The sequence below is a fragment of the Oncorhynchus gorbuscha genome, linkage group LG02, assembly GCF_021184085.1.
Source record: "Oncorhynchus gorbuscha isolate QuinsamMale2020 ecotype Even-year linkage group LG02, OgorEven_v1.0, whole genome shotgun sequence".
Classification (NCBI taxonomy): Eukaryota; Metazoa; Chordata; class Actinopteri; order Salmoniformes; family Salmonidae; genus Oncorhynchus; species Oncorhynchus gorbuscha.
Window position 1 is genome coordinate 48,857,045 of NC_060174.1, and position 27,969 is coordinate 48,885,013.

The following is a 27,969-nucleotide window of genomic DNA, read 5'->3' on the forward strand; positions in this document are numbered from 1 at the left end:
GTCCACATCTGAAGGAACCTCCCGGGAGAGAATCTCATCCTTAACCACTGCGTGGAGTCCCTCCAGAAAACGAGCTGACTCACTAGAGGCAGCAAGAGTGCGAAACTCAATAGAATAATCCGTTATGGACCGTTCACCTTGGCATAAGGACCAGGGCCCTAGAAGCCTCCCCACCAAAAACTGAACGGTCAAAAACCCGAATCATCTCCTCTTTAAAGTTCTGGAACTTGTTAGAGCAATCAGCCCTTGCCTCCCAGATAGCTGTGCCCCATTCTCGAGCCCGGCCAGTAAGGAGTGAAATGACGTAAGCAACCCGAGCTCTCTCTCTAGAGTATGTGTTGGGTTGGAGAGAGAACACAATCTCACACTGCGTGAGAAAGGAGCGGCACTCAGTGGGCTGCCCGGAGTAGCAAGGTGGGTTATTAACCCTAGGTTCTGGAGGCTCGGCAGGCCAGGAAGTAACAGGTGGCACGAGACGTAGACTCTGGAACTGTCCAGAGAGGTCGGAAACCTGAGCGGCCAGGTTCTCCACGGCATGGCGAGCAGCAGACAATTCCTGCTCGTGTCTGCCGAGCATGGCTCCTTGGATCTCGACGGCAGTGTTCTGAAGTCGCTGGGTCCATTCCTTGGTCGGTTCCTTCTGTCATGCAGGTGAAAGAGGACCCAAAAGCGACTTAACAGAAACAGAGTTTATTCAAGTCCAAACAGAAAACGACAAATCCTGAATCCTTAACAGGAAATGTCCAAACAGGGAATAACAGAAATCCTCTAGTCTGTAGAGGGGAATAACAGGAGAAGCGGCCACAGACTGCAGGTCGCCTTAAGGCCGTAGCTGACAGAGACACCTGCTCACACGCAGCATCTGATGAAGGCAAAAACACGACAGGACAGGGCGATACACAATCACAGCACGGTGAATTCTAAACAAGGAACCGACAGGACAGGAACGGAACACAAAGGAAGAAATAGGGACTCTAATCAGGGGAAAGGATCGGGAACAGGTGTGGGAAGACTAAATGATGATTAGGGGAATAGGAACAGCTGGGAGCAGGAACGGAACGATAGAGAGAAGAGAGAGCGAGAGAGTGAGAGAGGGAGGGGGAGAGAGAGGGATAGAAAGAGGGAAAGAACCTAATAAGACCAGCAGAGGGAAACGAATAGAATGGGGAGCACAGGGACAAGACATGATAATAAATGACAAACATGACAGTTTCTAGGTTGGAGTGGTTTACAGAAGATGACCCTATTTAGTAAAAGACCAAGTCTACATTATGGCAAGAACAGCTCAAATAAGCAAAGAGAAACGACAGTACATCATTACTTTAAGACCTGAAGGTCAGTCAATACGGAACATTTAAAAAACAGTGCAGTTGAAAAACCGTCAAGTGCTATGATGAAACTGGCTCTCATGAGGACCGCCACAGGAAAGAAAGACCCGGAGTTACCTCTGATGCAGAGGATACGTTTGTTAGATTTACCAACCTCAGAAATTGCAGCCCAAATAAATGCTTCACAGAGTTCCAGTAACATTCACATCGCAACATCAACTGCTCAGAATAGATTGAGTGAATCGGAGTCTTCATGGTCAAATTGCTGCCAAGAAACTACTACTTAAGGACACCAATAATAAGAAGAGACTTATTATGTTCCGGGATTCTTCTGATGGCATTGAGGAGTATACCCTTCCCTGGATCTGTGCTCCAACTCAATCCTGTCTCGGAGTTCTACGGACGATTCCTTCGACCTCATGGCTTGGTTTTTGCTTTGACATGCACTGTCAACTGTGGGACCTTACACACACACACACACACACACATATATATATATATGTATGTGTGTGTGTGTGTGTGTGTGTGTGTGTGTGTGTGTGTGTGTGTGTGTGTGTGTGTGTGTGTGTGTGTGTGTGTGTGTGTGTGTGTGTGTGTGTGTGTGTGTGTGTGTGTGTGTGTGTGTGTGCCTTTTTTCCACATCACGTTCAATCAATTGAATTTCCCCACAGGTTCAAGGATGATCAAAGGAAATCAGATGCACCTGAGCTCAATTTAGAGTCTCATAGCAAAGGGTATAAATACTTATGTAAATAAGGTATGTCTGTTTTCCTGTATTTAATGCATTTGCAAAAAATTCTAAACCTGTTTTCGCTTTGTCATTATGTGGTGTTGTGTGTAGATTGCTGAGGAAATTGTTTTATTTAATTCATTTTAGAATAAGGCTGTAACTAACAAAATGTGGGAGAAGTATAGGGGTCTGAATACTTTCCCGGAGGCACCGTAGGTGCGCCCATTTATTCATATCTGACAGGGCAGGAGTATGGAGTTCTGAATAACCTCCTGGATGTTGTGGAGGCTTGCATTAAAACGCCCCGGGTGACTCATTGAAGCTGGCAGCCTAATCTCTCATTTGCCAGCTTCATTCCATGCATCACAGTTTGGCACCTGTCTAGCCCTGCCAGCCCCAAATCCCACATGACCTCGCAGTCACAGCCTGGCTGCCTCAGTCTGGCAAGAGGCTGAGGGATGAGGGACCTGCACTAGCTTCACTTCAAAGTCTAAGCCGTTCGGGGGGGTGTTTCTACTAAGCTAACACATGGAAATAGTTATTTGTTTTTGAATATTAGGACCCATTTAGATATATTACTTATTGGGGGGGGGGTAAAATGTTGACTTTGGTCTTTACTACAATATAGAAACGCAGTGTATAACACATTCATAAATGGAAAAAAAAGACAATAAAAACTCAATCATAAGGAAGGAGAGACTTCAAAACTGTAAATGTCTAGGAGATATAAGTGAGCTCTTTATGTTACTTTGTAGGCCAAACCATTCAGACTCTACGTTTTTGTGAGAGAACTGATTTTTCGAGATGTATCATGGTCTGACAAACACCAATGTAGCCTGGCCACCTTCCACCGTAGATGCGGAAGACCGACATTTTTAGAATAAAAAAAGTTTCATCTTTGGCTTAAACTGATGGATTTCATGGGGATTATTTCAAATTTGATTGACACAGGGCTGCTTTAATAATTTGATACAAGCTAAGAAACTGATTATGCTGTCCCTCTTCGATGACAGGGTGGAGCCCATTCCCTATGACAGCCCCAAGCCCTCCGGTCATACACGTTTCGTCTGCGTGTCGGACACACACTCCAGGACCGATGGGATCCAGATGCCATATGGGGACATCCTGCTCCATACTGGAGACTTCACTGAACTGGGCCTACCCTCTGAGGTCAAGAAGTTCAACGATTGGCTAGGTAAAGTGTCTCTTTTTAATGCACACACAATGCTGTTTCGTAACACTCATCATACTGTAACATGTAACCTCTATCTAGGCTAATCACTGTTTTTGTGCAATCGGATCAAATGTAAATATCTGTAAATTACTACAAGAACAGCGTTTAGTCTAATGTGGTCTTCTCATGTCTGCTTTGACCTTTTATTTCATATTTACTACTGCAATAAAACATTTTAAGATTAAGAACCTACGAAAAGGAAGAAGTAATTTTCCCTGAAGGCCACACATTATTAAAACACTGCCATCCTCCTTCGTTTCACATTCATTTTAGCCTACAACCAAGAGAAAATGGAGTTGAGCTTTCAGTTTGAGCTCTATACAGAACTGCCTTAGCGTGGTAATAGATGAAGTAACTGGGACAAAGGACCTTTCTCTCCAAAAAAGTTAAAAGGTCAAATGAAAATGTTTAAAATGTCACTTGTTGACTTTAATAGATGTCCGTTGACTGGGTAACTACGGTCTTCATCTGCAGTATTGCTCTTTGGTAAGAGAGGGAAAATGTTTACTGTGATCTGAGGAGGTCAAGAAGCCTTCACCTTTTCATTTGTGTCATTTTACTTTCATGGACCATTCCCTTAACCTCTCCTTAGACAACTTTCTATTTCAGTAAATATATATACACTGCATGACCAAAAGTATGTAGACACCTGCTCATTGAACATCTTATTCCAAACTCATGGGCATTAATATGGAGTTGGTCCCCCCTTTGCTTCTATAACAGCCTCCACTCTTCTGGGAAGGGTTTCCACTAGATGTTGGAACATTGCTGTGGGGACTTCCATTCAGCACAAGAGCATAAGTGCGGTCGGGCACTGATGTTGGATGATTAGGCCTGGCTCGCAGTCGTCATTCCAATTCATCCCAAAGGTGTTTGATAGGGTTGAGGTCAGGGCTCTGTGCAGGCTAGTCAGGTTCTTCCACACCGATCTCGACAAACCATTTCTGTATGGACCTCACTTTGTGCATGGGGGCATTGTCATGCTGAAACAGGAAAGGGCCTTCTCCAAAATGTTGCCACAAAGTTGAAAGCACATAGTTGTCTAGAATGTCAATGTATGCTGTAGCTTTAAGATTTCCCTTCACTGGATCTAAGGGGTCTAGCCCGAACCATGAAAAGTAGCCTCAGACCATTATTGCTCCTTCACTAAACTTTACAGTTGGCAGTATGTATTCGGCCAGGTAGCGTTTTCCTGGCTTTCCTGGCAAACCCAGATCTGTCCGTTGGACTGCCAGATGGTGAAGGGTGATTCCTCACTCCAGAGAACACGTTTTCCCTGCTCCAGAGTCCAATGGCGGTGAGCTTTAAACCACTCCAGCTGATTCTTGGCATTGCGCATGGTGATCTTAGGCTTGTGTACAGCTGCTCGGCCATGGAAACCCATTTCATGAAGCTCCCAACAAACAGTTCTTGTGCTGACATTGCTTCCAGAGGCAGTTGGAACTCGGTAGTGAATGTTGCAACCGAGGACAGACTATTCTTAGGCGCTTCAGCACTCGGCAGTCCCGTTCGAATTTCGTATGGCCTACCACTTTGCATCTGAGCCGTTGTTGCTTCTAGATGTTTCCACTTCACAATAACAGCACGCACAATTAACCACGGCAGCTCTAGCAGGTCAGATATTTGACTGAGTTGTTAGAAAGGTGGCATCCAATCCAAGCTCAGCGTTCAACACCATAGTGCCCACAAAGCTCATCACTAAGCTAAGGACCCTGGGACTAAACACCTCCCTCTGCAACTGGATCCTGGACTTCCGGTCAGGCCACCCCCAGGTGGTAAGGATAGTCAACAACACGTCTGCCACGCTGATCCTCAACACGGGGACCCCTCAGGGATGTGTGCTTACTCCCTGTTAACCAATGACTGCTTGGCCAAACACGACTCCAACACCATCATTGCGTTTGCTGAGGACATAACAGTGGTAGGCCTGATCACCGCCAACGATGAGACAGCCTATAGGGATGTTGTCAGACCTGGCAGTGTGGTGCCAGGACAACAACCTCATCACTCAACGTGAGCAACACAAAAGAGCTTATCGTGGACTACAGGAAAAGGAGGGCTGAACACGCCCCATTCACACGCCCCATTCATTCACACGCCCCATTCGAGAGTTTCAAGTTCCTTGGTGTCCACAACACCAAAAAAATATCATGGTCCAAACACACCAAGACAGTCGTGAAGAGGGCACGACAAAGCTTATTCCCACTCAGGACACTGAACAAATGTGGCATGGATCCCCAGATCTTCATAAAGTTCTATAGCTGCACCATTGAGAGCATCCTGACCAGTTGCAATACCACCTGGTATGGAAACTGTTCAGCATCTGACCATAAAGTGCTACGGAGGAAGAGTGCATACGGCCCAGAACATCACAGGGGCCAAGCTTCCTGCCATCCAGAACCTATCTACTAGGCGATGTCAGAGGAAAGCCCAAAAAAATGTCAGTCACCCAAGTCATAGACTGTTCTCTCTGCTACTGCATGGCAAGCTGTACCGGAGCGCCAAGTCAAGGTCCAAAAGGCTCCTTAACACCTTCTACCCCAAAGCCATAAGACTACTGAACAATTAATCAAATGGCCACCCGGACTATTTACATTGAAATTTGTTGTTGGTTTAGGGCTTGTAAGTAAGCATTTCATGGTTAAGTCTACACCTGTTGTGTTCTGAGTATTTACAAAAATTTATTTGATATTCAACAATTCTTTCTGTTTCCGTCTTTCCTGCAGGGAGTCTACCGTATGAATTCAAGGTGGTGATCGCAGGGAACCATGAACTGACGTTTGACAAGGACTTCATGGCTGAGCTGGTCAAGCAGGATTATTATCGCTTTCCCTCCGTCTCTAAGCTGAGACCAGAGGACTTTGACGATGTTCAGGCCCTCCTCTCAAACTGTACTTACCTGCAGGACTCTGAGGTTACAGTCAAGGGTTTCCGAATATTCGGGGCACCGTGGTAAGTTTATCTCTTGTCTTGGGTTAAATATCATGAGTGCTATGCAGTGTTATTCTACAGTGACTATAGGTCAGATTTGAGTTTTTGAGAAATAAAAACAACAACAGGAATTCAGCTAAAAATGTGTTTAATTTAGGAAGTTTGTTCAAGTATGACCACAAAAAAAAAGAGACGTGTCTCATGTCTCAATGTAATTAAGGTGTGAAATTATTATTTCAAAATAATCTCTTTTTGGGTTTAGTTGTGGTCAATTTGCAGTGTCTAAATTATTATATTTTCTGACCCCCTTGACCATTCACTCCGACAACAATCGGCTCGAGGCTGAATCTATTTGCCCCTACCCCTGCTCTAGAGGCTAATCGCTGAATGACAGACTACTGCATAACATGGCCTCAGTGACACGGATCACTGTACCTGAGTTGGCCGTGTTGCTCAAATACCTTATGCTTTACATACAGTGGAGGTGATGACAGAATGTGTGTGTGGTGACTCGCTTTGCTTGCTTATCAAGACCCTGAATGAGTCTCGTTTATTTTTTCTTTACTAGTGTGTGTCCATGGTGGATATCAAACACTCTACAGAGTATTCACTGCTTCTATGTTTTAAATCCGTTATTGCTTTTTACCATTTCCATACCTCAGTGAGGTCATGGCCTTGTTGTCCTGAATCCTGACAGGGGACTCCATGTTTTTGGTTAGACACAGAGTGCCTGAGACACACGTCTGATTGGTTGGGTGTGGGTCAGTCCCAGCCATGTCATCTCCTCCTGTCCTAGACTTGTGGCATGTCCTAACATGTTACAGGCTGCCATGGAGACATGTACTTATAGTGTACTCAATGTACTACAGTAGCTGCGAGGGGATGACTGATCTCAGATTTAGATTTGGAAGTCCGACTCAGAGGTAGTTCATGAGGCAAGTGAAGAGGTTCGCTGCAGGCCTGTCATATGATTCTTCGCAGTTTTCTTTAATGCTGTTCCAGTGACACATTTGTCATATTTCTTCCTCTAAGACACTTTATTGGCCTTTTTTTAAGAGGCTAGACTTACAAAACATAACCGACTGTAGACTCCACCCCCCCTGGTATTCTCCCCAGCAGGATGGACAGAGACATGCAGCCTGGCTAGCTGTGCAGAGGCCCTGGGTGGCTGGAGAGGGCCAGAGCAGTGGAATCATGGCATTGTGTGTCAGTCTGCCTGACCCCCTGTCTGGCCATCACAACTCCCTGCTGGCTGGCACACACCAACCTCCTTTCACAGGCCCCCCTTCCCAGAACTAATAATCTCTCTGTCAACCACACGCCTCCATCTGCCTGTGTTGTTCTTCATCAGCCCCTGGACGTTTGGTCTCGGAGAGAGGTCATGGGGCTTTTGTCTCCTCAAGCCCCAGGTGAATAGGTATGACTCATCTGACGATGAAAGTCTGACCAGGTGTAATGTTATGCTGATGATCGTGCGAGAAGTAGTGCTTTTAGGTCTTCATACCTTAACCTAGCTCAGTCAGTATTATATTATACTTGCTTCCTGAGCCCAACTCTCATTCTCAGTGTCAAACCTTCCTGTCTTGAGGGTAACTCTCCTAGCTTGATTTAATCCTATATCTTCCACTTCAAAGGTTTCAGTTTTCCTGGTGATATTGGACAGTTTCTCACAATGCAGGCCGTGAGGAAAGAGCAACAATGAGGGAAGAACTGTGTTTGTGACAGAGTAGTGCTGAATAAAATTATTCTTTTGGCAAGAGGGGCGGGGACATGAAGGGGAGCGAACCAGCCGACAGGATGCATGATGGGAGGTCTTTGGTGCAGCTCTGGGGTGATCTTTACCGGGGGGCTATTTCCCAGCCTCTCCAGCAGGAAGTGGCCTTTTGTTCCGACACATCCTGGTTCTTTTGTTGGGGCGTACGGATCAAAACCTGGGCCTGACCCCGCTCCCTTAGGGACAGCCCTCCCCACAGGCCACGGTGGCCCCTGCTACCTCTGAGCCTAGTGATCACAGAGGTAATTCCCACCGCCCACAAAGAGCTCAGCCAGGCTTGACACACACTGCAGGCCTGCTCTAAGTCTCAGGGTCAATGCTGACTGAAATCATCTAAATTAATTGTTTTTGGGGGGTGATTGTCAAAGCCAGTAGTTCATGACCTTGACCCCTAGATACTTCTTGGCATTGAGGCCCCTTATCTACACTGAACAAAAATATAAACGCAACAGGTAAAGTGTTGGTCCCATGTTTCATGAGCTGAAATTGAAGATCCCAGAAATGTTCCATATGCACAAAAAGCTTGTTTCTCTTAAATTCTGTGCACAAAGTTGTGTACATCCCTATTAGTGAGCATTTATCCTTTGCCGATATAATCCATCCACCTGACAGGTGTGGCATATCAAGAAGCTGATTAAACAGCATGATCATTACACAGGTGCACCTTGTGCTGTGGACAATAGAATGCCAGTCTAAAATGTGCAGCTTTGTCACACAACACAATGCCGCAGATGTCTCAAGTTTTGAGGAAGCATACAATTGACTGCAGGAATGTCATGATGCCAGAGAATCTAATGTTTATTTCTCTACCATAAGCCGCTTCCAATGTTGTTTTTGAGAATTTGGCAGTACGTCAAACCGGCCTCACAACCACTGACCATGAGTAACCATGCCAGCCCAGGACCTCCACATCTGGCTTCTTCATCTGCGGGATCGTCTGAGACCAGCCACCTGGACACCTGATGAAACTGTGGATTTGCACAACCGAAGATTTTCTGCACAAACTGTCAGAAACCATTTCAGGGAATCTCATCTGCGTGCTTGTCATCCTCACCAGGGTCTTGACCTGACTGCAGTTCCGCGTCATAACCGACTTCAGTGGGGAAATGCTCACCACTGATGGCCTCAGGCACGTGGAGAAGTGTGCTTTTCACGGATGGATCCTGGTTTCAGCAGATTGCTGACAGCGTGTATGGCGTTGTGTGGGCGAGGGGTTTGCTGATGTCAACGTTGTGAACACAGTGCCCCATGGTGGCGGTGGGGTTTTGGTATGGGCAGGCATAAGCTACGGACATGAAACACAGTTGCATTTTATCTATGGCAATTTAAATGCACAGAGATGCCGTGACGCGATCCTGAGGCCCATTGTCGTGCCATTCATCCGCAGCCATCACCTCATGTGATGGCGGTGGGGTTTTGGACAACAAAGTCAAGGTATTTCCAGCATGATAATGCACAGCCCCATATCGCAAGGAACTGTACACAATTCCTGGAAACTGAAAATGTTGGTCACATACACATGGTTAGCAGATGTTAATGCAAGTGTAGCGAAATGCTTGTGCTTCTAGTTCCGACAGTGCAGCAATATCTAACAAGTAATAAATAACAATTCCACAACTCCCTAATACACACAAATCTTAAGTAAAGGGATGGAATAAGAATATGTAGATATAAATATGTGGATGAGCGAGGGCAGGTAGTTTGCCCCCGGTGATGCCTCTGGAAAGCCTTGCGGTTGTGGGCAGTGCGGTTGCCGTACCAGGCTGTGATACAGCCCGACAGAATGCTCTCAATTTTGCATCTGTAAAAGTTTGGGGGTTTTTGTTGACAATGCATGTCACCCATTGAGCATGTTTGGCATGCTATGGATCGATGCGTACGACAGAGTGTTCCAGTTCTGCCAATATCCAGTAGCTTTGCACAGCATTGAAGAGTAGTGGGACACCATTCCACAGGCCACAACCAACAGCCCGATCAACTCTATGCGAAGGAGATTTGTTGAGCTGCGTGTGGAAAATGGTGGTCACACCAGATACTGACTGGTTCTCTGATCCATGCCCCTACTTTTCTATTAAGGTATCAGTGACCAACAGATACAGTTGAAGTCAGAAGTTTACATATACCTTAGCCAAATACATTTAAACTCAGTTTTTCACAATTCCTGACATTTAATCTTCGTAAAAAATGTCCTGTTTTAGGTCAGTTAGGATCACCACTATTTTAAGAATGTGAAATGTAATAATAATAATAGAGAGAGTGATTTATTTCAGCTTTTATTTCTTTCATCACATTCCCGGTGGGTCGGAAATGTACACTCAATTAGTATTTGGTAGCGTTGCCTTTAAATTGTTTAACTTGGGTCAAACGTTTCGGGTTGCCTTCCACAAGCTTCTCACAATAAGTTGGGTGAATTTTCACCCCTTCCTCCTGACAGAGCTGATCAGGGCTTTGTGATGGCCACTCTAATACCTTGACTTTGTTGTCCTTAAGCCATTTTGCCACAACTTTGGAAGTATGCTTGGGGTCATTGTCCATTTGGAAGACCCATTTGTGACCAAGCTTTAACTGATGTCTTGAGATGTTGCCTCAATAAATCCACATACATTTCCTCACTCATGACGCCATCTATTTTGTGAAGTGCACCAGTCCCTCCTGCAGCAAAGCACCCCCACAACATGAGGCTGCCAACCCTGTGCTTCACATTTGGGACGGTGTTCTTTGGCTTGCAAGCCTCCCTCTTTTTCCTCCAAACATAACGATGGTCATTATGGCCAAACAGTTCTATTTTTGTTTCATCAGACCAGAGAACATTTCTCCAAAAAGTAGGATCTTTGTCCACACGTGCAGTTGCAAACCGTAGTCTGGCTTTTTTTATGGCGGTTTTGGAGCAGTGGCTTCTTCCTTGCTGAGCGGCCTTTCAGGTTATGTCGATATAGGACTTGTTTTACTGTGGATATAGATACTTTTGTACCTGTTTCCTCCAGCATCTTCACAAGGTCCTTTGCTGTTGTTCTGGGGTTGATTTGCACTTTTCGCACATAAGTACGTTCATCTCTAGGAAACCGAACGCGTCTCCTTCCTGGCCGTTAGACGGCAACGTGGTCCCATGTTGTTAATACTTGTGTACTATTGTTTGTACAGATGAACGTGGTACCGTCAGGCGTTTGGAAATTGCTCCCAAGGATGAACCAGACTTGTGGAGATCGACACATTATTTTCTGAGTTCTTGGCTGATCTCTTTTGATTTTCCCATGATCTCAAGCAAAGAGACACTGAGTTTGAAGGTAGGCCTTGGAATACATCCACAGGTACACCTCCAATTGACTCAAATTATGTATATTAGCCTATCAAAAGCTTCTAAAGACATGACCTAATTTTCTGGAATTTTCCCAGCTGTTTAAAGGCACAGTCAACTTAGTGTATGTACACTTCTGACCCACTGGAATTGTGATACAGTGAAATAATCTGTCTATAAACCAAATCAAATCAAATGTATTTATATAGCCCTTCGTACATCAGCTGATATCTCAAAGTGCTGTACAGAAACCCAGCCTAAAACCCCAAACAGCAAGCAATGCAGGTGTAGAAGCACAGTGGCTAGGAAAAACTCCCTAGAAAGGCCAAAACCTAGGAAGAAACCTAGAGAGGAACCAGGCTATGTGGGGTGACCAGTCCTCTTCTGGCTGTGCCGGGTGGAGATTATAACAGAACATGGCCAAGATGTTCAAATGTTCATAAATGACCAGCATGGTCGTATAATAATAAGGCAGAACAGTTGAAACTGGAGCAGCAGCACAGTCAGGTGGACTGGGGACAGGAAGGAGTCATCATGTCAGGTAGTCCTGGGGCATGGTCCTAGGGCTCAGGTCCTCCGAGAGAGAGAAAGAAAGAGAGAAGGAGAGAATTAGAGAATGCACACTTAGATTCACACAGGACACCGAATAGGACAGGAGAAGTACTCCAGATATAACAAACTGACCCTAGCCCCCCGACACATAAACTACTGCAGCATAAATACTGGAGGCTGAGACAGGAGGGGTCAGGAGACACTGTGGCCCCATCTGAGGACTAAAATAAACAATTGTTGGAAAAAGTACTTGTGTCATGCACAAAGTAGATGTCCTAACCGACTTGCCAAAACTATAGTTTGTTAATTAACAAGAAATTTGTGAAGTGGTTGAAAAACAAGTTTTAATGACTCCAGCCTAAGTGTATGTAAACTTCCAACTTCAACTGTACATCTGTATTCCCAGTCATGCAAAATCCATAGATTAGGGCCTAATTTATTTCAATTGACTGATTTACTTAAAAGTGAAAGGGGGATACCCAGTCAGTTGTACAACTGAATGAATTCAACTGAAATGTCTTCCTTATATGAACTGTAACTCAGTGAAATTGTTGCATTTATATTTTATAGTGTACCCCAGAGTCAGATAGCATGCTAGTAGATACCCATGGACTTCCAGTCATTGCTCTAACGCTAGTTAGCATTGGCTGGCGAAACTACCTCGAACTTCCTTTATACTGGACATAGAGACATACAAATGGTATCCACTAGTTCATCTGACTCCGGAGAAGTAGATAAAGGGCCTCATTGCCAAAAACGTTTACTTGAAATGTTCCATATCTCCTAGTAGCATTGAACAGCTAATACCTCCTCCTTTCATGGCAGATATACCATGACCTGACCTAGTAGCGTTCTATGTGTGTGTGTCAGTGTGACTGAGGGCAAAGGGAGCTGAGCTGCTATGCTATAGGCAGCAAGGTGACAGTGGCAGCCTGAGTATGGCTTTAGAAATGCTAAGACTTCCTCTAATCCGCCTATGACTGCGGACACACTGGTCATGTGACCTCTGGGTTCACATCGGGCGAGAGCCCGCCAGGCAGAGCCACAAAGAAGGTGTGGTTCTCTGTTTCCATAGAAACCGTGGAACAGCCATGTGTGTGTGTATCATCCTCGGTGTGTTTGCTATTTAAATCAGTTCCACTGGGTGTGTGGGTCAGTGAGGACAGCGTAGCTGTGAGGTTAATGCAAGCTCAATCTCTCACATGGACACTCATGCTGGGCTAGCAATCTACTTTATTGACTGGTTGACTGGCCATTGTCTTAATGTCATGTGTGGCTTTTTTTCCCTGTCCATCTGTGTAGCAGATGAATAGATGGGAATGGGAAAAGCTGCCTGACTAATCGACAACAGTATGCGAGCATAGCCTCAAATGACCCTGGTGTTTTTACGCAAGGAAATAAAGGGCATATCTGAAATGAGGTTCCAACTCTCGGTATCACTTGGTGGAAATCTCTGTTACCCCTCAATGTGTTAATCCTGTCACCACAACAACTTGTCTGATAACAATTACCTCACACAGTATGACTTATTATATTATTTGGAATTATTATAATTGTTTTGCTAGGTAGCGCTAGCTAGCGCTAGTCTTCTGCACCTCTGTCAAAACTCTCCTATTTTTCATCCTATAGCTTGTTCTCCGTATTCTTTAAAAAAATAGTGAGCCAACGTGTTTTCAGCACTTATTTTCGATGATTGATCAAAACAAATTCTCTCATGCTCTCTTGTCTCTCTGCGGAAGACATGTTGTGAGCAATATGTTTGGAAACCGCAATAAATTCGCAGTATCGAATCGTAAAACATATAGAATCATGAGAATTGCAAATGCATATCATATCAGCACAAAACAAAATGCCATAATATCATACCGTGAGGTCCCTGGCAATTCCCAGCCCTAGTTTTCTGACAAAATACTTCACCTCACTTTTCAATAAAGACTTTCCAGAATATAGCTGGATATGATAATGTAATAATACAGTATGTAAAAGAAGTGCCTTTGGGATAGCAGCGGTTTTGGTCAAGTTTTGAATATCCGTCTGTCCATTTCCAAGTGGACTGTTCCACAAGATCCATCACTTCAGAGGAAGAAGCAGTACCGTGAGAGCCTGGGGAAAATAGGCCACGGTCTGTTCTCCTTCCCCAAAATCAAAACCACAAGGGACTGTATGGTTATGCTCTGGGAGCGTTGGTTTTCACTGGGGAGGTGTTGAAATGCTGCTCTACTCTGCCCTACAGGCCCCTGCAAGGCCTTACATGCTGACATCACTGATTGTGAAGTGACCTTTGACCCGGAGGTGCAAGCTGCACGTCAGTGTTAATTAGCTGCTCGTGTCCGCTACCCTCCTCAGATCTTTCAGCAGTGCATTGTCCTGCTCTGGCTGACTGCAGCCCAGCGCTGGAGGCTCTCACACAGCGCCAGGCAGGCAGGGCAAACTTGTGCACAGGAAGAGGGGTCAGGTGGCCACGAAGGCGGCATAAGGGTGGTGGTGGGGGGAGAGAGAAGGAAAGGAGGGAGGGGGGGGTGGGGGGCAGAGTGAAGAGTGGGTCAGGCAGACAATAAGTGGCCGAGATTAAGAGTGGGATGAACACCCACAGACGAGAGGAGGAGACGCCTGCCTTCTATTCAGAGGATTACCATTTTGGAATAACTCCAGCCTACCACAAGGCCACAGTGGATTCGGATGGCTAGGGCCTTTGTGTCCAGGTTGAATGATGTTCAGGTGTTATGGGCAAATCCCACCGCTGACACCAATTTCTCTAGCGATGTGTTTCTGTGAGCCTGCCCCTCCTCAGTCCCTGTATGTGTCAGTCAGCTGTAAGAGGCCTTGCCTTGCTATTGCCCCCCGCCAGGAGCCAGCCAGAACCTTGTTACCTCAACATCATCCAGAATTTTACAGTGACATCACAAGTGCTTTAACAGCCTCCGTCTAGCACCACAATGTAATGATCTGTGAAATAACCAACCAGTGTGGTGCCCTTTACCACAATGAATTATGCGGCCCGTTTGACTAACCAGGGTCGTCCAGAGCCATCTCGGTAGAGGAGACCTTGGATGAGACGACGTGTGTGTGTGTGTGTGTGTGTGTAGCCCTCTGTGGTGTGTGTAGACTACTGATGATCACTCCCTGGCTTCAATGACTAGCAAATGAATGAATGCAGAAAAGCTGATCGTACTAGCAGGTCACATTCAGACTGAGGAGGATGCAGTTAGCCTACTCAGTGGGGCTGAGTGGTTGACTGGACCACCAGTGCAGTGTCACAACAAGCCTGGCTGAGTACACGACACCGTCAAGTGTAGTGTGACTAGTGTTTGCTGGAAGCTAAGACCATCTGTCCAGGCCAGGCGATAGAGAGAAACGGGAGATGGTAGGCTTTACACAGAGAAAATGCAGCATTTGACCATTTTAGCTTCCTCACGTCAGTATTGTGACCGACAGAGTATGTTACCAGGTATGTAGCATCCTATGCCATTGCAGACAGACAGGAAGTCCCCGGGCCCTTTCCCTCTCAGTAACACTCTGCTGCAGCAGAGAGCTGTTCAACATTACAGCCGTACACAGCCCTATGACCCTCACTTCTAGTCCAGTGCTACTACCCACAGATAGTCCTGACCGAGTGGATTAATATTTGAAGATTCCAGTAGCCCTTTTAGATTGGAGAGACTTGAGGGACACGCGAGGCAGTGCATTACTGGCTGACCTGAAACCCCTTTCATAAATAACCTGAAGCTAGGGGTGCGGCTGGGGCACTGTTTTAGAGCGAAAAATGTCTGGCCCGTGTCTGCATTCTGTGTTCGGTTCAGCTGACAGGTCGCCAAGCTCACATGCTGATAAAAGTTCCAACCAATGACACGCGTGGTTTGTCGTGTCAAGACGATGTACACTGTACAGGTTGGCATATTTAACAAGAGGATGTTGTCAGATCTATGCTTGGAAAAGCAGAAATGTGTGTTTGCATTTGCGTGTGTGTACGCTGTGTGTGTGCACACCTACATGTGTGTACTGTGCGTGTGGGTGTAATGACAGAGAGGGAGGTGATGATCAGATAGCAGCAAGTCCAGACAGTGGCTGTTATTGCAGGGCTTTATCTGCTGAATGTCTGCCTGCCTGTCGGGGGGGGGGGGGTGTCTGTAGAAATGCTAGCCCTAGCAATGATGAAGGATTGCACCCGTGTGTGTACCCCCCGACACACCATGCTCTAATGCAGGCACTGTGCTTTATTTACTCTGCCATCAATCACGATCAAGCTGCCACTGGCCTCTTAAAGCAGAGGGCCCAGGCATGCAGGACAGGACCTAGCGTTATTGTATTATTTTTTTAACAGCCTGAATCCGGGCAGCCAGAGCTCCGCACGTCCTGATGGATCATTCCCCAACAGGAGACAACAGCAGTGGCCAGAGGTAGTCTATCAGCTAGCCTAGTGATGACAGGCACGCAGAGTTGAATCTCATCTGATTTTATCTCATGTCTACTTGGTCGCGCTACCCTCAATATCCTACCCCCCCCATTTTTGTCCATGATTAAACTGGGGGACGCTAAGTTTGCTGTTTCTTCTGTCCCCACCCTCCCATTTCTGGTCTTTGTCTTGTTGTGAATCCTCTGACGGTAAGACAACATAGAGATGTATCTGTGTACTTTCTTCCCAAGCCCCCCTCACAACGAGTTGATGCTCTTGCTCCCCCTGCTCCGGCTAATGGAGTCCTCCGGCCCGGAGCCTGCCCCCCCCTCCACTTCCTGTCTCTTACAGGCTCCAGTATTGAGCAGCACAGCTCATTGTTCACCTCTCATCTCTGTCTGCTCTGCTGGGATCGAGAGAGACGACGGGGGGAAAACGCAGGATTAATCTGTGCGCTGGTGTCAGCGGTAGGATCCAGTTCTAACACAGAAATGGCTCCCCTTTGAGTCACAAGGTTGGAGAAGGCAGTGTTACCCAGCCTGGAGGGAAATATATAGGTGCAGTCAATATGAATTGGCTGTTTGTGAGCAACGCAGTGCAGAGCTGTGTCAGCAGGCCTTTGCTATCGCACAGTGGGGGGGGGGGGGGGGGGGGGGGGGTTTTAACAGAAATGCTGATATGTAACGAGACCATACAAATCAAATTTGCATTTGAATTGAACTTGGCAGTGTGTGAGTTTTATGTTTTCATTTTTGTTGAAAGCCACACTATACAAAATGTGCCTGATTCAAGCTCACATTATTCGATGTGAAAGTTGGTCCATAGGCTGGTCCAGAGGCATCAGGGGGAAATGGAAGGAGTGCCTGGAGTTTAACAGAGGACACTGCATCTTAACCCCACATTTACTGGATTGGTTGAACAGTGCAGAAGAGAACCTCACTCTGACATTTTTTTCCTCTCTCGCTAGGACCATTAAGAAAGGAACGGAGCTCATGCGCTTCTTATACGCCAGAGATTGTAGGTTCGGGCTGGAATGACTCGAACCGTGAAATGCGTCTTTGGTCAGAAGGGAAACATCAATCTGGAATGTTTTGTACGTAGTTAATGTCCCCCGTAGGCAGCAGCAGCCCTGGGTTGAACCCTCCAGGGAGACCTGGCCCACGGTGTAGCCTAGACTGTCCAGGCAGGTTGATAAATGCCCCACGGGCCACATCAGTCATAAGGCCACAGCTATCAGCGTTCATTTAGTCGAGACCAAAGAGCTTCCACCCCCCGTCCGTCCGTCCGTCCGTCTCCCCACCCTCTCCCAGGCAGCTCTGGCCAAATTTAGCTGTGGTCTGATGTGTGCTGTGCTGTCTGGCCGTTGAGGCCGGGCCATCTCTTTACCTCCCTGTGCCCTGGCTGTCTGAGCAGTCGCTATAAAGGTGGCAGTCAGGGTAGGGCTGACCATATATACTGATGTGTGTGTTACGAGGCCTGTCCCAGGAGAGACATAAATCTCTTAACATGCTCTTTCTCATTGGTGCTGACAGCTTAATCAATTTGCCTCCTCTTTGGATGACCTCTGTTATGCTGTGGCACAGCCGTGTGGCCAGAATGAATGTCCTGGTTGTCTAATAGCCCTCTATCTCCCTCTATGGCTCGCTGTCTTCAGCTCTCTCTCTCTCTCTTTCTCACATTTTCTCTGGGCATCTTCTAGCGATCTATTGATAGGATAGGCGCCTGTCAGTCATAAAGCGAGTGATAGCAGACTGCTTTTACCTGTCATCTGTCCCGCCTTCTGGTACAATTTGTGTGCGCCGTGGGTTGGTTGCAGTCAAATTTCTTTACACGGGGGATGGAGAGAGCATGATGCTTGTGAATTTGCACATACCGTGTAAGTTGTAACAATGAGTCGAAATCCACTTAGCCTAATTATTGTTTTCTGGCATATTCATTTATTTTCTTTCATAGCCAGCCATGCGGACTCATGGCGCATAGGCTATTTACCATAGATGTCACTAGAGATTCGTGAATAGGGGGGGCTAATCCTCTTTTAGGGGGGGTCTGGGCATCTTCCCCCAGGATTTTTTTTTAAGCCCCCAAAACATATTTTCATGTTTTTTTAAAGGAAGGGGGAGGCAGGTAGCTGGGTCCAGGGGCAGACAGAATGTCATACACAGGGGGTCCAAAAAGGCAACAACACAGGCAGGGAAAAGGCTAGTAACGTCATCCAGGAGATCAGGCAATAGATTGATAACAGGAAATCCGAGGCTAAAGTACAGGCAGGGAATAGGCAAAAGGTGTCGTTAGTGAGGCAGGCAAAAACTATCATACACAGGAGGATTAAATTACGGGAAAAACAGAGTTCCGAATAGACTTGTCACAAAACAAACAATACCTCACAATGATGCGGTGCAGAGAACTGAACTAAATAGTGTGTGATAATGACATACAGATGTGCGATCAGAATTCAGGTGGTTGGGATCTGGAGAGTGGGCTGCGTTCAGGGGGATCTATGTGTCTTGAGAGTGTGAGCTGGAAGTAGATGTTACATTAGGTTAGACACTGATCTAACATGACTTACTTCAATTATATCCAAATAAAGAAATGAAAGTCTACTCTGTCCCCATCCATCCAACAACAAAAGGCACAAAAATGGGAGTACTATATATCAAAAATACTTTGGGATTTTATTTGGAGAGAGCGAGAGATGCAGATCATGTTATACCATTTGAAAAAAACAGTATCATTCATCCACAAAGGGGCAAAACTAAATTCAACTAATGAGCTAAATAAAATATATTAGGAATAAAATCTGATAAAGTAAGATCCCAAACAAATATTGCAACCTATATTAAGAAACTGCTCCTCCTGCTTCTCTCTTTTGATGCTTATTTTGTGGGTGGACGCATCAGTGTACCTCCTATTTTTAAAGGTGGCAAAGCGGTCAATGACACTTAGTGACCCAAACACTTCACCCTCAATGGACATGGCTGCAAGCCTTTTCTGACCCATTGTCTTACGCAACCAGGAGTGCATCCGGCGCAGTGCACTAAAGGACCTTTCACAGGAGCAGCTGCTCACAGGAACTGTCAGGGCAAGCTGAATGATTTCCTTCAGAGAAGGGAAACACTTCCTCATCCAGGAGGTTATGCCCAGCAAGTATATCTTTGGGAGGACATCCAGCCTCTCTTTTCCGGGCAAGAAAGTTTCTGGCCACCAACATCTCTTGTGTTTTAATATCAATACCGTAGTGCTTGGCAAACTCAGTTAAGCATGAGGTGTCGAGGAATTGTTTTTTTTTTTAGTTGGGGCTGCATGCCTGTATGTCTTTGAGCAGACCTGCATCTACAGTTGAGAATCCATCTTGTCCATGCATGGGGAGCAACAACTCTGTTCTCATTGTTTGGAATCATGACAATGCTCTACCTAAACCCAAGGAGGTCTCCACCACACAATCTCTCTTTGTTTGCACTTTCTTGCTGCATCTGCCTCTGGAATCATGTGCATTTCACGGAGTGCTTTGGTTCTGTCATAAAGTTCTGTGGCAAATGCATCTGTGCGTTTGACGATCAGTGTGTCACATACAGCTTGTTTGCCGAAACGAGCTTCTGCCAGGTTTGCAGTCTCCTTCTGGAGGAACTTGTTGTCCCTCAGTTACAGAAAGGAGGGACTGAAACATCAGTAAGAAATACACGGCGGAGAACTGAACGCGATGCTCCACTCTGGCTAAAGCTTCGAACTGACCACGATGCTCCACTCTGGCTAAAGCTTCGAACTGACCACGATGCTCCACTCTGGCTAAAGCTTCGAACTGAACACGATGCTCCACTCTGGCTAAAGCTTCGAACTGAACACGATGCTCCACTCTGGCTAAAGCTTCGAACTGAACACGATGCTCCACTCTGGCTAAAGCTTCGAACTGAACACGATGCTCCACTCTGGCTAAAGCTTCGAACTGAACACGATGCTCCACTCTGGCTAAAGCTTCGAACTGAACACGAAGCTCCACTCTGGCTAAAGCTTCGAACTGAACACGAAGTTCCACTCTGGCTAAAGCTTTGAACTGAACACGATGCTCCACTCTGGCTAAAGCTTCGAACTGAACACGATGCTCCACTCTGGCTAAAGCTTCGAACTGAACACGAAGTTCCACTCTGGCTAAAGCTTTGAACTGAACACGATGCTCCACTCTGGCTAAAGCTTCGAACTGAACACGATGCTCCACTCTGGCTAAAGCTTCGAACTGAACGAATAAAGTACATCTATAACCCTTTGCCATTCATAAATCACGCAATGTGTTTATGTCCACGATATCGCATCGGGACAAGTACACCAAAGGATTTCCTAGGTTTCCTTTCCTAGGATGTTGGGGCTTGCCAGACAGTGATGCTGAAGTGTGTGTCTCGTCAGCCGGGGGTAGCCTATCGAATCGGTGAGAGCCATCAATTTGGCTCCCTACTATGGATAGGCTACTGGTAGGCTTAGGCTTGTTGGTGATTTTATATGTAGAAAATGATGAAAACATTTTATGAAGATGGTGAATCGTATCTACACCAATAGGTGATGGAGAGCCTCATTATGGTCCAAATATGATAATTAGAGCCCTCACAGAATCCAGGCATTAAAATAGAATTCAACAATATTCCCAAAATGTATTGACCTAAATTAATTTGTCCAAGTTTATCATAAGATATGAACAACTTTCTGAAGGGGCAAGGAGAATGTCCGTGTGTGCAGTTCGCACGTCTACCACTTTGTGTAGCCGTTAGTATTGATACTAATTAAAACAGTCCTCTGGTAGATGGAAAGGCTTTCCCGAAAACCTTCTCATTTACATGCTAACTACATAGTAGCCTATGCTTACCATGATGTCACATAATCAATGATATCATGATTATTGTCATCAATCCAGTGGGTATTTGTTTTGCGAACTCTACCATCACGTGTGCTGCAAAAACACCACTAAACAACTAAATAAGTACATCTGTAAATAAGACTTTCATCTCGAAGACCGGTTAATGGCTTAAGGTTCTCTAACTGAGAAAATAGTTCGGATTCTCATAGGCGTACACCCAGATGATATGCCCCCAAAATAACATCACACTGAACTTAAACATTTTCAGTAAAGTCAAGTCTTTCTACACCAATAATACAAAAAAGAAATCCAGTCTGGGAGGGAACCCCCACCCCACCCCTGAAAGAATTCAGACCCCTTGATTTTTTCCACATTTTGTTACGTTACTTATTCTAAAATGGATTACATATATGATTTGCTCATCAATCTACACACAGTACCCCATAATGACAAAGCAAAAAAAGGTTTTCTTAAATTTAGAAAATGTATCAAAAGAAACCGAAACATCACATTTACATAACTATTCAGACTCTTTACTCAGTACTTTGTTGATGCACCTTTGGCAGCGATTTACAGCCTCGAGTTTTCTTGGTATGACGCTACAAGCTTGGCACACCTGTATTTGTGGTTTCTCCCATTCTTCTCTGCAGATCCTGTCAAGCTCTGTCAGGTTGGATGGGGAGCGTCGCTACACAGCTATTTTCAGGTCTCTACAGAGATGTTCAAGTCCGGGCTCTGGCTGGGCCACTCAAGGACATTGCGACTTGTCCCGAAGCCACTCCTGCGTTGCCTTGGCTGTGTGCGTAGGATCGTTGTCCTGTTGGAAGGTGAACCTTTGCCCCATTCTGAGGTCCTGAGCACTCTGGAGCAAGGATCTCTTTGTACTTTGCTCCGTTCATCTTTGCCTCGATCCTAACTAGTCTCGCAGTCCCTGCCGCTGAAAAACATCCCCACAGCATGCTGCTGCCACCACCATGCTTCACCGTAGGGATGGTGTCAGGTTTCCCCCAGATGTGATGCTTGGCATTCAGGCTAAAGAGTTCAATCTCGGTTTCATCAGACCAGAGAATCTTGTTTCTCATGGTCTGAGAGTCATTTAGTTGCCTTATAGCAAACTCCAAGCGGGCTGTCATGTGCCTTTTAATGAGAAGTGTCTTCTGTCTGGCCACTACCAAAAAGGCCTGATTTGGTGGAGTGATGCACAGATGGTTGTCCTTCTGGAAGGTTCTCCCATCTCCACAGAGGAACTCTGAAGCTCTGTCAGAGTGACCATCTGGTTTTTAGTTACCTCCCTGACCAAGGCCCTTCTCCCCCGATTGCTCAATTTGGCCGGGCGGCCAGCTCTAGGAAGAGTCTTGGTGGTTTCAGACTTTTTCCATTTAAGAATGATGGAGACCACTGTGTTCTTGGGGACCTTCAATGCTGCAGACATTTTTTTGTACCCTTCCCCAGATCTGTGCCTCAACACAATCCTGTCAAAGAGCTATATGGACAACCTCTAATGGCTCGTTTTTTTCTCTGACATGCACTTTCAACTGTGGGACTGTATATAGACGGGGGTGTTCCTTTCCAATAATTTCCAATCAATTGAATTTACCACGTGTGATCAATGGAAACAGGATGCACCTGAGCTAAATTTCAAGTCTCATAGCAAAAGGTCTGAACCTATGTACATATGTTTTTTTTCTGTTTTTATTTTGAATACATTTGCAAAATGACATTTTGCAAATGTATTCAAATGTATTGTCATTTAATTTCTCTTTATGGGGTATTTTGTGTGGATTAAGGGAAACTATTTTTTAAATCCATGTTGAAATAAGGCTGTAACATAATGTGGAAGAAGGGAAGGGGCCTGAATGCACTGTATGTCCTGGTGGGAAAAAAACTGTTTCTTTCTTTCTCGCAATTTTTTTTTAAAAAACCATTGTACTCAGTTCTGTGTTCATGTTTGAATTGCATGTATGCCCATATACTGCATTCAGTATTCAGTGCAGGTGTGTGTAATGTATATTTCTTTGAACTGTTTCTACAGGACGCCATGGTTTAATGGCTGGGGTTTTAACCTTCCTCGCGGTCAGTCACTACTGGAAAAGTGGAATCAGGTTCCAGAGGGTATAGACGTTCTCATGACCCATGGACCTCCCCTCGGTGAGTTGAGGTTCATAAAACCGCAAAACACACTATCCCACAGACTGCTAAAACTGGTTGCACTTATTTACCAGCATGATTACTGTGTCACATACTGGAAGTAATTCCACAGAGAGCTGATATTCAATAAATAGGATGAAAACCGGAATCTCATGCTTATCTGAACACTTGCGTGTTATTGTCACCATTCATATTTCTTGGACAATTGCTCTTTTGGGTGGCACTTTACGAGAATTCAGTATTGAAAAACAAAACCAGTATATTAGCAGATATATCAGTATAGGTCAATTTTCCCCCTCAAAAAAATCTGAATCGGTATCGGACCCAAAATAACATATAGTTTGGGCTTTAACTGGTAGTAATGGAAGCAGAGTTAGGGTGACCTTTTCCTCGCGGTGAAACACGCGCAACGAGCGACAAAGCCTGTGCAATGACGAGTTGGGTATTTTCGCCTCACCTGTATGTGTTTCTGCGTATGTGGAGCCAAAAATGGAAGTGTCAAAAGGAGGTTTGGGAGAGAGTATGCTAATTAACCTTCCCACATAAAGTATAATTACATGAATGTATTGAGAAGGCTACAAGATAAGAATAAAACAGGGACAATAATGGTAGAATAGTGCAGAGTAGGCCATCATAGGCCCATGCTTGATATGAGGCTGGAGTTGTTGCCTATGTTTTTAATATTTAAATAAAATAATATTATTGTCTGTGTATTATATTGTTAATGTTTTAAGCTCTTGCCAGTAAAAACAAAATCTATAATCTATTGCCTAAGTTCCATTCAAACATTCACAGCACATATGTTCGAAGCACATTATTGTTTTATAATATAATTCCGAACAGTGTTAAGACAGGGAAAATGTCGCCCTTAGTTTGTGCCAACGTGTTATAAATTAATTTGTTGTTAAATGTATTTTCGTTACAAATGTATCCTTCTTATGCTTAATCCAGTGTGTTAATCAATCTATTGGTGTGGTTTGGGACAGGTTTCCGTGACTGGGTCCCCAAGGAGCTTCAGAGAGTGGGCTGTGTGGAGCTGCTGAACACGGTACAGCAGAGGGTCCGACCCAAGCTCCACGCCTTCGGTGGCATCCACGAGGGTGAGTATTCTGTACCCTGTCCTCCATAGTCCTGGTTCTACGCAATAACAGATTGGTAGAGTACTGATGTACAGCATCCATATTGTATTTATTATGGATCCCCATTACCTTCATTTTGCTGGACACCAGGAAGAGTAGCTGCTGCCTTGGCACCTATTCTTCCTGGGTTCCCGCAAAATGAAGGCAGTTAACACAATTATAGGAAGGAGTCCAATTTCAGGCAAAACACTTCCTAACATGGATGCTGTACTAGGGCACTTAATACTCTATCCTGTGCCATGCATCTCTAGCTTAACAGACCTTGTATTGTCTCTGTTTTGACTCTGGTGTCGTCTTGTTTCTCTGTCCTCTGTCTGCAGGGTACGGCATTATGACGGATGGATGCACAACTTTTATCAACTCCTCCACCTGTACAGCCAGTTTCCAGCCCACCAACCCTCCCATCATATTCGACCTGCCCAACCCATAGAGCATCGTAAATGAACCAGCATTTTTTTTAATCAGATGAGTTGTACTAAATGTTCATCTTCAAGATATTTGGCTTTTGTAAAAATGCTTGTAAAAATGCATGAAAATCTGATTCTAGTAATGAAATGATGAACTTCGTAAAATATTTCATATTTTCCAATTGTTTGCATTTGCTGCAATAATGGGTTTTCTGTGCCATTTGTCATTCTTTGTTTTCTCTCTCGAGACGTACAGTTGAAGTTGGAAGTTTACATACACTTAGATTGGAGTCATTAAAACTCGTTTTTCAACCACTCCACAAATTTCTTCTATAGTTTTGGCAAGTTGGTGAGGACATCTACTTTGTTCATGACACAAGTAATTTTCCAACAATTGTTTACAGAGAGATTACTTCACTTATAATTCACTATGACAATTCCAGTGGGTCATAAGTTTACATACACTAAGTTGACTGTGCCTTTAAACAGCTTGGAAAATTCCAGAAAATGATGTCATTGCTTTAGAAGCTTCTGATAGGCTAATTGACATAATTTGAGTCAATTGGAGGTGTACCTGTGGTTTGTATTTCAAGGCCTACCTTCAACCTCAGTGCCTCTTTACTTGACATCATGGGAAAATCAAAAGAAATCAGCCAAGACCTCAGAAAAAAACATTGTAGACCTCCACAAGTCTGGTTCATCCTTGGGAGCAATTTCCAAATGCCTGAAGGTACCATGTTCATCTGTACAAACAATAGTATGCAAGTATAAACACCATGGGACCATGCAGCCGTCATACCGCTCAGGAAGGAGATGCGTTCTGTCTCCTAGAGATGAATGTACTTTGGTAGGAGAAGTGCAAATCAACCTCAGAACAACATCAAAGGACCCTGTGAAGATACTGGAGGAAAGTAAAACCTAAAAGGCCGCTCAGCAAGGAGGAAGCCACTGCTCAAAAACCGCCATAAAGCCAGACTACGGTTTGCAACTGCACACGGGGACAAAGATCCTACTTTTTGGAGAAATGTCCTCTGGTCTGATGAAACAAAAATAGAACTGTTTGGCCATAATGACTATCGTTATGTTTAGAGGAAGTGCACACTTCGGCTTGCAAGCCGAAGAACACCATCCCAACCGTGAAGCATGGAGATGGCACTATCATGTTGTAGGGGTGCTTTGCTGCAGGAGGGACTGGTGCACTTCACAAAATAGATGGTATCATGAGGGAAGAAAATTATGTGGATATATTGAGGCAACATCTCAAGACATCAGTCAAAGCTAAAGCTTGGTCGCAAATTTGTCTTCCAAATAGACAATGACCCCAAGCATACTTCCACAGTTGTGGCAAAATGGCTTAAGGATAACAAAGTCAAGGTTTTTGAGTGGCCATCACAAAGCCCCGAACTCAATCCTATAGAAAATGTGTGGGCAGAACTGAAAAAGCATGTGCGATCAAGGAGGTCCACAAACCTGACTTGAGTTACACCAGCTCTGTCAGGAGGAATGGGCCACAATTCACCCAACTTATTGTGGGAAGCTTGTGGAAGGAAACCCGAAACGTTTGACCCAAGTTAAGCAATGCTACCAAATACTAATTGAGTGTATGTAAACTTCTGACCCACTAGGAATGTGATGAAAGAAATAAAAGCTGAAATAAATCATTCTCTCTACTATTATTCTGACATTTCACATTCTTAAAATTCTTATGACTGGGAATTGTTACTAGGATTAAATGTCAGGAATTGTGAAAAACTGAGTTTAATGTATTTGGATAAGTTGTACGTAAACTTCTGACTTCAACTGTATACGCTTTTTGTCTGACAGGCAAATACACTGTCTGACAGTAATCGTACCCTCTACATCAGCAATACTTCATGATGATAATAGAACATGCATTTGGCATTGTAACATAAGTTATTTTGTCTCTCCTAAAGCCCTGTGTATTGTTGAAAATGAATCATTTTGAGTATATGAAATGTATCCAATTATTATATACTGTAGTCCCTTGGGCTCCTCTCACATGTGTTTTGGAAAGGTATGTTATCTACTTTGATCTGGGGCACATTCAACAGGACGCAACATATTATGGATATTCTCAAATGTCCCCATCTTCCATGGAGTACATGTGATTTGGTGTTTGTGTGAATTTATATAGGCCCACTAAAGCCTTTAAAAATGTATGTTATACGCTATTCAAAGCACACATGCATTTTCATCTCACTTTTATATTTTTAGCGATATTCAGCAAACAGCTGTTTTTAAATTATATTTCACAACTGTCTAAGCAGAAGTGAGTTGTTCCCTAAAATACAGTAATACGAATTTTGCTAATTATTTTTGTTTTGTTGCACAGTGTGAAAATGCGATCTTGCCAGCACAAAAAAAAGTTGCCAACGGTAGTCTTCTGTCATTGTAAATGCCTGTTTAGTTTCCTGGTTTATGAAACTTTTGTTTAGCTTGTAATACATTTAGTTGCCTTTATATGCAAATAAAATTGCCATATTTGTACCTGTTGAATAGCTATACAGTTTAGTTTATTTGACCTTTTATATACATTAGTAGCGGAGCACACTAAAGGAAAGCGTACATCCCCCTATCTCTCGCTCCATTGGATAGAGGTGAAGCTGTATCTGTGCACCATCTGTCTAGGCCAGACTGATTGCGGGGTGGATTCCATCTGTTTCAGTAAAGTTCACCGTTATATACAGATTGAATCAAGCCCTAAGTCTATTACTTATCCCCTGACTGACCGCAACATGGATTAATGGGTGCTCTTGACAAGGATGGCTGTGGCCCTATGCTGTCCTGACACCTACTATTGATTGGGCAGAATTGTCAGGGTGGCCTTGGCGTTGATGGATGTCAGGGGCATGGTGGGGAAGGAAGGCTGACTGCCACCCTGTGTGTGGGGGTGTTTGCTTGATTGTCTCCGCTTGAAGGTAGAGAGCTGCAGAGCTGAGTAAAAAAACAGACGACCATGTGTACTTGAAGGGTGGGAGGCATGAGTTTTTACTGTGTAGTCAAGATCTGGTTACCTATAAGCACAAACATAGTTATGTTTTTGGGTGATTACATAACGTATTTCCAGGTAACTTCTAAACTATACACCATGCACTATTTCTCAACGTCATGTGGAGGATCTACTCTGCTACAGAGTTCAAATGCTAGCTCAGTAGCTTGCTCAAGCTGGGAACCCAT

At 44.7% G+C, this 27,969-nt stretch overlaps 1 protein-coding gene across 1 annotated transcript in view; it reads left to right on the forward strand.

Annotated features, from left to right (window-relative positions):
• The window catches only part of LOC124003623 (metallophosphoesterase MPPED2-like), a 48,940-nt gene extending 23,795 nt beyond the window's left edge, over positions 1–25,145 (forward strand). The window contains exons 3-7 of the mRNA XM_046312039.1: positions 3,072–3,253; positions 6,019–6,244; positions 23,110–23,225; positions 24,212–24,325; positions 24,685–25,145. Coding sequence (XP_046167995.1) covers positions 3,072–3,253; positions 6,019–6,244; positions 23,110–23,225; positions 24,212–24,325; positions 24,685–24,794 — 748 coding nt within the window. The 3' untranslated portion in view covers positions 24,795–25,145. The remainder of the gene's footprint in view (positions 1–3,071; positions 3,254–6,018; positions 6,245–23,109; positions 23,226–24,211; positions 24,326–24,684) is intronic.
• Positions 25,146–27,969: the final 2,824 nt, after the last annotated feature.